An 11,033-nucleotide genomic window follows, 5' to 3' on the forward strand; every position below is an offset into this window, starting at 1 on the left:
CAGCCTCCATGGTTTCAGAAATAACTATCAGCTGTGAAAACCTGACAGAGACACTCCTGCTGGAAGAATGCAAGGCCAACATTTACCCCCTAAACCAGCACATATGCTCACAGATGGAAAAACATAAGTACAAGAGCAGCATGCAGTGAACAAACTGCCACCCACGTCCAGCAAACAAGCCAGCAATAATCCTCAAAATGATGAGTGGGTGTTTGTGAGTGAAGGGAAAGGTCAAGTGCTCGCATGTGAGAGGGTAATGTATTCTAAAAGCATTGATGAACTTGTCATGGCTGCTTTGGCGGGTCAAGATATTATGCCTTTCATAAGCTACATCTGTTAGAGGCCGTCTTTGGTTTTAAAGAGATGTTCAGATAAATCAACTCATCGTATGGACAGAAACATTGTGAAGATGAAATGCTGCTCAGATTTTCTGGACTTGATATAGAACCTTCTGCCGTGCCAGCTAAAAAAAAAGTTAGACATTCCTTAATATGAATTTTTTGCACACATATTCCAACTACAGGTTAAAAGTGACAGCTCTGGGTTTTTAATTCTTCTAAGCTTTGTAATCCGGAAGATTATTGATGAGGTCAAAATTAATGATATAAAATTACACAACATTATCAAATTATACTGATAAAATTATTAATTACCTTGATAGATATGTCATCCATATCTGCGTGGTTCTTCCCTCTCTGTTTGTGTGAGAGCTCAGTTGCAGAGGTCTAATTGATAAGGTGTGCATGCAACAAATGTCAGGTCAATCTTTTGAGGTGATTGGACCAAACCTGGATGTATCAGCTTTCATCTAACCTGCCTGAACCCACACTCAGTTAGTTTGCATGAAGTCATTAGTAAAACGATCAGAGAGATTAAGATCAGGTTTTCACTTCAGCCATTAAAACACATGCTGATTTGCTAATTGTTTGCCTTCCTCAAGCAGAAATACTTACAAGCTACTTTGCATTTTTTCATCCTCATAAAAAAAACAACTGCATTATTTAGCAGCACTTTCTGCTAACATCAACGTTGACTGCAGAAAACAGAGTAGACATCTGAACTGGGTTAGGTAAATAATCAATAGGCAGATTTATCATAAACTGCAAGTATAGCTCAGGTTACGCTGACATCAATTAAAAAAAAAACATCAAAACCATTTGACGTCAACAATACAGCATCCTGTCGGTGTATTTGGGGGGGAAAAAAACACAAATAAACAAGGGAGCATTTGGATTCTTTCCAAACCACACAGTCGTAACTCCTGAAATGAGTCTTTGAAAGAAATGAGTCTGTGTGTGTTGTGTGTGTGTGCTTGTCCCTGCTTGTGAGAAACAGGGAAAGTGGAAGTCGTAGAGGTGGAGAATAACAAAAACAAAAGGGAAACAGGGTAAATAAAAAATCTCCAAGCAGGAAAGTCAATGCTGGGAATGAAAAGCTGACTGAGGAAAAGTGGGAAGCAGGTGATGGAGGTCCAGTGTGCCAGAGTCCGGGAACAAGCGCTGCATGCTCTCCATCCCTGCAGCGTTTCTTGGCTCGGCACAAACAGCCAAACACATCTGCAGCCCCCTTCAGAACAGGCTGGCAGGAAAGCAAAGCACTTCCACTTAACCATATCAAAGTCAGTGTGGCGCAGCACTGGAAGACCGTTTCACCATTAGGAAGAACAGCTTTCTCTTCCACTCCGACAACAGCACGGTCACCTGGGAAAACAGTGTGGCTGGAAACTGAATATGGATTTATTTAGTGTTCTGTGCAGTGGACGTGGCTCAGAACTGAAGGACCAAAGTCGTACGTTTGATCAACTGGCAGTGAATAAAGCTGAATAAAATTGGATCAGCACAGTGTGCAGTGGACCTGTGGCGGGAGAAGACCATAAATCAGGACTTTAATCCATGTCCAGGTTGGTGGGGTTTTATTTTAAAGCCTAGGAAATTATGAACAGACCAGTCTGGAGACGGACAGCTGGCACAGACTAATGGAGCTTACTTGGTTCACATGATGTTCCTCTAGTACATCAGCTGCTGCTGTGATTATTTTCTTTGGTACAGGTGGCAGCACCACTGTAGGAGTCACCAGAGTACAGTACACAGCTATCTGGTTGCTAAACTATGCCTGTAAAATGAAGTCATGGAAGAAGGAGACAGGCAAGAATGGAATCAAAGCTACTTCAAACCTACTTTATTTATAGTATAAGGTCTTGCCTAGTTGCCTAGTTTCACAGACTGTCAGTTTTCCTCCTAAAACTACATTAAAAATCATTAATTTTGTTACATAGAAGGTACCTGTGTGTACCAGTGGTTTTTTTTTATTATAATTTTAGGAGGAAGGGTTAACTCACAATACGATTGAGATAATAAAGATAATCAATACCATAAAATGGGTCAAAATATGCCTGATGTTTCAATCAGCTGCCATTTTAGTAAGTGTATATACAGTTTATAGACGTACACCAACACCTGACAGAAAATTTAGCTCATATTCACACTTAGAACAGCAGTCAAGTCATGACTGCAGACGGAACTCTCAGAACATCATGTGTCAAAATAAGCCACTGCTAAATAAAACAGTTTACAACAACAAGACCGCGGACATTTTACAGTGAATTATTCATTTACATGTTTTTTTATATATTGACAGATCTGCGTGTGATTCAGAGCTTAATGTACTACTAATCCTGGGTGATATTAAACTGGGTCTATGGGAGGTTGTGCGGATTTATCCCCCATCTTTCACACTCAAATACAAACAGAAGAAAGTCCGCGTAACCGGCTAGTACCGGACAGCCGCTGCACTAACCCACTGTCCCGGAGAACACGCTCTCTCCTCCGTCAGTTAAAAGTCTTCTAAAGTTTCTTTAAAAATAAAACTGTATTTGACTTTTTTGGACTCACCTCTCCAAAACTTCACACAAAGTGTCTCCTCACTCAGCGGGCTCTCGGTCCGTCTACCTGCGCCTCTCCATCCATACGTAAAATGGACCAAAAACGAGAAAAGCGCGTACCGCGTCTTTATCCTGCTGCTGTTTACTGTTCAAATATAAAATAAAAACGCACGTCTGAGACCTGAAGTGATTCAATCGACAGTCTGGAGCAGTTGTCTTCCCTCGACGTTAGCTCGGTGTGTGTGGGAACGTCGCTGTCCACCGTAGACACTAACAGCCCACTCACTCATACTGCTGCCAGTTTGTATTCATGCGCTCCTCCCAAACAATGGCCAGCCAATGAAATGGCAGGAGGGGCGGGGCCTCTGTGTTTTTGTTTTCACACCCAACTCTCGCCACAGCCAGTGCGCGTGCACGTGGAAGCCCTTGCACGCAGCGGCTGGGAGCATGAATTAATGTTGGAGTGTGAGTCCTGTCCCGTCTCTCTTTGTGTGTCACCACAAAAGGTTCACGGGCATTCAGGCTAGAAGACGCACTGCATTTAAATGAATGTTAGCAATTACAACACGTTCGGATGGTCAGCAAGGAATCACAGAGGAAGGACACAATGTGTGGAGTTTAACTCAGTATTTCTCTCCAAAAATCTTGCAAACATATAAAAAACCCCATATATATTATATTTTAGAAAATGCATTCTCATTTATCACAGGATAATAGTGTTAAATGTTAGCAGGAGCTGCTGTAACAGACTGAAGGCTGACGTTACCTGTGGTGTCACTACGTGAAAGCTAAAACTTTGAGACCAATTTCAGAACTAGAATTACAAGCTTAACCCAAACAAAGCAATTTATGTGAGTGAAAAATAATATTGTGACAAACTGAACAACCACAGAAGGTGAAAGTGATTTCTTTTCTCTAAAACTCCCTCCACCATTTATTAAACCTGAAGTGGCTCTACAATAAATGCACTCCTGAGCAGAAAGCAACAAAGGAACGAGGGTACAACAGTGAGAACCACGAAAAAAACACCTCCGTCTCCAGAGCAGCAGACAGGTGCAGCCATTTGAGCGCTGCTGGCACCACAGTTCTGTGGGGCGAGTTATGAAGAGTGACTGGTGTTGAAGAGCTCCTACCAGTATAATTGCCCTTCATAAGTGGATAGGCTGTTCTACGGAGTCCATACAAATCCAATTCAGCTCGCACTGCCACAGAGCAGAGGAAGCAGGGAGCGACCTGTCACGTTTAATCCATCAGCTGTTTATTATAGGAGGACGACATTGTACTATGGATGAATTACGAACTGGATTGGAATATATTTGTCTGTATTATAACTACAGGATAGTGCAGTAAAATTGTGACCTTCATACAACACCAACACAAAACAGCAGTTCTTTTCCAGTAATGCATTTAAATTGAATCCACTGAAATGCATTGCATCGCATAAAATCAATGTTAAATTGTAAAACCAATGTTATTGTTAGATTGGCCATGTAATTAAACGCAGGCCATCCAGGGATCCTTTGGGACAGTTCTCCTATGCATTTAAAATCAGTTTGCACAAGGAAAGGTTGGAGACTGCTACACTTTACAACACAACGTGCTGCACTGAAATATAAGTCTACTATACTTTACATTCATACACCAGAACCACCAAGTCTTAGTCTGGGCCGTGGGACATTTGGTATCAAGGATTAGATGGTACTTCCATATGAAAAATTACAATGCCACATAAAAACCACAAACAGAAAATGTGAAGGATAACTGCATGATTCCAGGACAAGCTAAAAGACAGCAAAGAATTGTGAAAAGTTAGCCTAACTTGCAGGTGCAAAATTGGATTAAAAGGAGAAGAAAATCCTCTTGGAATGAACTAGCATTTGTCTGAAGAAGGAACAAAAATATTCTGCTGATAATTGGTTTTCCTCAAAGCTAAGCTGATTTGCTGCGATGCTCAGCAGCTCAGTGGCCTGTGTGGAGTCAAACTTGGACATTTTATGATGAAATCCCACATCAGGGAACTCTGCAGGGTTTACATAAGCCCCTCAGCTAATATTAACACACACACACACACACGCACACACATACACACACACACACACTTGCGTGCACGCACACAAGCATTGCTCTTTCTGGACTCTCAGCTGCTGAACAGCTCAGCCTGTAATTATGGCTGTCATCAACAGCCCCCTGACTGGCGGCTATATATACTGTAGTGCTACAAACACATGCGCGCGCACACACACACACACACACACACAAGCGCAGAAACACAATAGCCAAGAAAAGACCATTTACACAAAGACTTTGTCTTACTGTACAGGTGTGACTATTTTCAGACATTGCCAATCAGAATCACAGCAACACATAATTGCCCTGTGGTTTGATTTGCATCATCGACTATGATCATGACGTTTGAAGGATTTGGCAGAAATACAGTCTCATGAACAAAATCACATTAAAAAAACATCAAGAGGATTGATTAAGAAAATAATTCATTTCTAAAAAAGAAACAAATCTGTGATCTAAAACGTTAGGAATATTTAAGTTGGTATTGTCAAATATCAGGGTATAATTAAAGATTAATCCCACTACAGAACTACAATTCTGAAGATGAACTGTAGTAGAAAAGTCACTTGGAGGTGGGTTTACAAAAACAAGTATTTTCAGCTGAGTATACATGTGTCCTGCATTCACGGATGCACAGAAGACTTAAACTGGACCTTCAACCACTGACCTCCACGCAGACCGATGCTTTTGCCCCTGTACTGTCCATAACTGCTGTTGGCCCCCACTACAGACCTCCTGCTCCATGTGTAGCGCGGCATGGAAACACAGACAGTTTTACAGCACGCCGCTCACGCTGAGTCTACGTTTGACTTGACTTTCCTATTTCTCGCCACATTTTCCTCTCCTGTCCGTCCACGTCTGACTGCTGTGGAGGGATGAGTCAGAAAGGCCACATGACTGGAGGGCAGAAAGGTCAAGGCTGAAGGATGTACAGGCACAGCTGACGGTGTGTGAATATTTGTGTGTGTTTGTGTGCAAGAGTGAGAGTGATGCACTAAAATACCAGGGAAAACCGCTGAGTGACGCCTCCTCTCAGGTTTCAGCTCTCTGCTGTGAAGCTTCTGGGATTGTTAGACTTGACTAGCCTTAAATACCAAACTTGGTTTAAAGTAAATGCTCAAGTCCAGTTGTGTATTTACCGATAGCAACTACTGCCCTCCTCAGGGCGTGTTATTGTAAATGTCAGAATCTTTTAGGAGAAAAGTTATTAGCAAAAAGAGTTAGTTCAAACTAGCCAGTGCTACAATCAAGAAATAGCTTATATGCTAGTCACTATATTGCTACCAAACGACAGTAAGTCAAAAAGATATTACTGGAGGACCTGGTTATAACATATAGATATTGTTAATTTGCAGTACTACTGAATACTCCCTTCACACACTGTTTACTAGAAACAACACACGTGTGGCCGGTCGTCCAGAGGGAAGAAAAACCCAACTCACCCACCAGGCAGCTCACTCCCCCCCCCCAGGAGTCAGGCCTGTGGTTGGTCATAGTAATAATAACTTACATTTATATAGCATGGCACAGCATGGAGCTGTGGTGAACATCCCTTATTTTCATTTCTGAAAGATGGCCACCCTCCCTGGGTGGTCTCTGCTCCTTGTTTTAAACAGGTTTACCTCATTGTGAGGAGGTGAGGTTGTAAACCACTGAGGACAAACCTGGTCTGCCCTGTGTTAACAGTAGGACAGACTGTCATGGCAACCACAAGGGAAAGTCATAGTACAGTAAAAGTGAACCTGTTTGAGAAATTCTTGTCTTTGTTTTTTTTTTTCTTTCTTTCTCCCCTTGTTGTCTATGCCTTCCATCTCTCGAGGAAATCTGATGAAAATAATAGTTTTAGTCCTGGACTGAAGTAGGTCAGTGGAGCCAACGGTCAGACTGAGGCAGAGGGGAGTCAGCCGCAGCAGGTCCCCTCAGGTCAGAACTAATCCCAACACAGAGTGACCACTGACATACAGACCAACACGCTGCACCGTCTGTATGTTCAGTCACCATAGACAGTCTGTGGTCTGTGGAGGTGTACTGTGTGAGAGGGTGGAGAGTCAGTGTGTGAGCTCATCCCAGCAGCAGACCAGTCCGTTAAAGACGTGGATTCATCAGGGATGTTATTTTGACATCACTGTTTGCTGTATGACTTGGATACAGTAACACTGAGCCGTCACAGGATTTCCTGTACAGATAAGAATCATCTCAGTGAAGCGGGAACGATCTCGGTGATTATGGGCCTCAGTGGGCACCGTGTCGGGCTCAGATGGGGGATAGTGTTGCCTGGGGTTAGCTGTTCAAGACATGTACAGACAAGAGGCTGAAGAGGAAAAGGAGACGTAGAGGATTTGTGAAATCTGACACCGCTTCTAGTCTTGCAGCTCTGTATATTAAGCTGGTGGCCTGCAGGGGTGCTAGTGGTGAGGTACGCCCCCATTACACCCCCAAGGCCAGAGCTAAAGGCTGGGGATTCACAGTTGAGACAGACAACATGTTATCACCACGGTAGTAGAATAAGAACTACTCCATCAGAACTGATGATTAGTGTTGTGTGGCCCATCAGCCCCTGTGCTTTGACTCCATGTTGGATGATATTACACCAATGCATGGCCCATAATTCCCTCCTGTGTTTTTCAAACAGGAAGCATTCATGACTAATACATCCAATGAGCCAGTTTACTGAGTAGACATACAGCCAATTCTACACATCACACTTCATTTATAGCTTGTTGCTAGTAACATAATGGCACTGTCCTCTTTTACTTCAGCTCAGTACACGTTTCTAGATTACCTGTGGAATGTTCTTTAACCAGGAAGGGTCATGTGATGTCAGGTCTTTACATAACTGCTGGTATTTGTTTACTCGTGTTGAAACCCTAAGAACATCAAAGAAAAACAAACGTCTGGAGTAAAGCCTTAAATTAGGGTTTGGTTTGAACACACTAATCTCCCTCACCTCACTCATTTACAAAACGCCGACCCTTTAACTCTGCAGGATTCTTTTAATTATGCATCTCAACATCATCTTTGTCGGTGGCGGTAGTTTCTCTGAACTCTGATTGACAGGCCATTGCAACATCTTGGGTTCATGGAAACACAACCAAAAAAAGCCTAGCAATTAGTGGTTTTGTCATGTGATGGGCAGTGGAGGGAGGAGTGGAAACGCTTCCTATTACACAAGAAGGAAGAACAATGTGAAGCATTCCTGTGTGACAGCACATATGTTTCCTATGACAAACGGCTGACATGTAAGACGTCCAGCTTCAGGAGTCAGAGTAGCTCTTTCTGCCTGACCCAGTTAGTCAAACATTGGTTTATTTAGACACCAAACACCAGCCATCCCACTCTCAACTGTATTTTCACTGTCATTGAAGCCACTGCTGCTGCAGCGCACCGCTCTCTTTCTGCCTTTGACCGCAGGAATAAAGAAACAGACAAAAATCTGGATATTTGAGTTACTCACAGGGGGGAGGTGTTAAAGAAGACACTGTGTTTATTTTTGGTCTATTTCTTTAAATAAAGGCAGGCGTCTGCCTGGAGAAGAAAGCCAAACACTGTGTCAGTGGACCTCATGAACCCCCAGTTCTCTCACCGTCGTTTAAATGTTCCACACCACCTTCAAGTACTCTATGGCCACGACTACTTTGAGTTACCTTAATATATTAGAGTCAGTGAGTGATGAGGACACACGAAGCACAGTACGTGTGTCTGCCTACTCTCTTCAGGTGTTCTTACATGTCTGTTGACAAGTCAAAGTCATAACTCAGTTTGTTGTTCTCAGCTAAGCTAATGACGTAACATTAGTTGTCCCTGGAGGGGAATTCTTCAGTACAACAGCGTACGTCCTACTACACACATCACTACATAACAATGACATGACAGTGACAGGTGATACAACATGACACCTAGTCATTGTGTATACAGACATGACTATGGAATGGGGAAACACGTGTGCAGTCTGCGCTGTAAATACATAGCTGCTGTCAAGGCAGAGGTGACATGTCAGGAGTGTGAACTCAGTTTGACTGCAGGTTAAGTTTGCACTGCCTAAAACTGAATATGATGTTCATTACATCACATGATTCAGCTCCAGCGTTCTTGTAGCCTAGCCTTCATGCACCCACACCAAACCAATGGCAATGTCACACAGTGTATCAGCACACAGCAACTACTGGATGAATTCCCATTGAATTTAGTGGGAAAACATTGATTTGACCTATAGGTTTTCTTCTGCTTTACCTATCCTTGAAAATAATATATAAAAAACTTGACGTGGAAACATTATGGTGTCAATGTTTTTAAACTGCTACACAGAGCTAAACCAAATACCAATAGTAAAGTAAATTAGTCACATTGATAATAATAAAGAATTCAACAAGAAACACACTGTCGAGTTTTTTCTGTAATACCCAAAAGGCTAATTAGAACAGAAACTATCTGTGCTCCACATCCAGCATCATTCAGTCGTGTCTATGAATAAACCCAGTCCTGCCTGTTGGCCACTCTCTGTGTGAATCTCAGCCTCTGATTGGCTGATTGGCTGCCGAGATCTGTGTGGTTTTACGTATTTGAGTGAGAAGTGGGTCATGGAGAGCATTAACATACATCACACATCAAATGATGCAATAACAGAGAATATCCTCACGTTTGAGTCTGAGACCCTTGGCTTAGACAATAGTGGCCATTGACGAAAATAGTTGGATTTCTCCTTTAAAACACTGTGGCTATTGGTGCAGTTTCAGGCCTGTTTATTTGTAATGATTTTTTTAATTAAGCAGTAGATAAACATAATTGATTATTAAACTCTATCCATTCTTCAATAAAGCAAACACTATGAATATTCATAAACAGCACATTTTGGTTTGTTTTTCAAAGAAAAAAAAAAATTCTCCCTAATAATAACATGCGAGACCTGTCCTTTTCTGCCTGTAGATAATAATCAGTCTGGTTCAACTGGGCTGGAATAGAATCCATTTAAAAATAACAAACACTGACACAAAGTACACATTGTAGAGGTGTTTCTTGGTTAAAAACATGCGCCTGTTACACAACAACGCCCACACCGCACTGTTCACTGCTGCCTTCGCTTTCAGAAAAGGCTAAAAGTTGAAAAAACACAAACAGCTCAGAGCTCCGGCATCAGTGAGAAAATCATCAACTTCTAATCACAAGATTTCACCACACAGATAATTACAGCCACAGCATGAAAAAAAATTAATTCCAAAGCATCCAAAAACCTTAATCTTGCTGTTTCCAACACGAGTGTTTATCAGATGCCACCTACGTACAGTAGCTCCAAGAAGAGAAGCCAGTGGGGCCACAGCCCAGCTGTAAACCCACGCCTGACCTCACACCCCAGCACTGACCTGGCAAAGGACTACCGTCTCCGAAGAAGACGTCCTCCGCTTCTTCACGCAGCCTCTGGTCCAGGTCATCCTCTGCAACGTCGGTCACAGCCATCAGTGCCTCTCTCCGTCTCCCTGTCTCCCTGTCTCCCTGTCTCCTCCTCAGATGACTAACCACAGCAGCGCAGATGAACGACTGAGCCGCACAGAAATGGACGACCCTGGTGAGGACTGATCACCAGCAGGCTCTTCACTGGAGAAGAGGAGAGGACTGGGACTGAGCTGAGCGTCAGCTGCCTGCACCAGGAGTGTGTGAGTGTAACATGGAGTGTGTGTGTGTGTGTGTGTGTGCGTGTGTGAAAGAGTGTGTTCTCAGTAAGTTCCAGCCGTGCAGATTTCATAACATCCTGTGTAAAAACTGAAGTGAGAGTGTGCTCTTTGAATGGCACTTGTATGAGTAAGTGCTCATGGTGGCAGGGTCAGTGTGTGTGTGTGTGTGTGTGTGTGTGTGTGTGAATGCCCATTATGCACAGTATGAGTCTCTGCAGTGAGTCAGCACCAGTGCCTGCTGATTAGCAATAATTAGATTCTGTATTTTGAGCCAGCAAAGGTGTTAGAGTGTGTTTGTAGATGTGTGTGTGTGTGTGTGTGTGTGTGTGTGTGCCTCACTTTTCCTTCGCTCATGTCACCTCTGGCATGGATTAGTCTTTGGCACAGGCCTGGCGGTGCCCACGGCCCCACTGCGGGGA

At 43.0% G+C, this 11,033-nt stretch overlaps 1 protein-coding gene across 3 annotated transcripts in view; it reads right to left on the minus strand.

Moving 5' to 3' along the window:
* Nucleotides 1-11,033, minus strand: part of ripor2 (RHO family interacting cell polarization regulator 2) — a 42,224-nt gene that overhangs the window by 27,942 nt on the left and 3,249 nt on the right. The window contains exon 1 of one of the 3 annotated variants that reach the window (XM_017041224.2): nt 10,306-10,697. The exons of 1 other annotated variant lie outside the window; for it this stretch is intronic. In XM_017041224.2, the coding sequence (XP_016896713.1) occupies nt 10,306-10,399 (94 nt within the window). In that variant the 5' untranslated portion in view covers nt 10,400-10,697. Of the gene's footprint in view, nt 1-2,891; nt 3,196-10,305; nt 10,698-11,033 lie in introns of those variants that run through there. One more of the 3 variants, XM_017041223.2, reaches the window with a different exon arrangement.

The sequence above is a fragment of the Cynoglossus semilaevis genome, chromosome 18 (genome assembly GCF_000523025.1).
Source record: "Cynoglossus semilaevis isolate Cse_v1.0 chromosome 18, Cse_v1.0, whole genome shotgun sequence".
NCBI lineage: Eukaryota > Metazoa > Chordata > Actinopteri > Pleuronectiformes > Cynoglossidae > Cynoglossus > Cynoglossus semilaevis.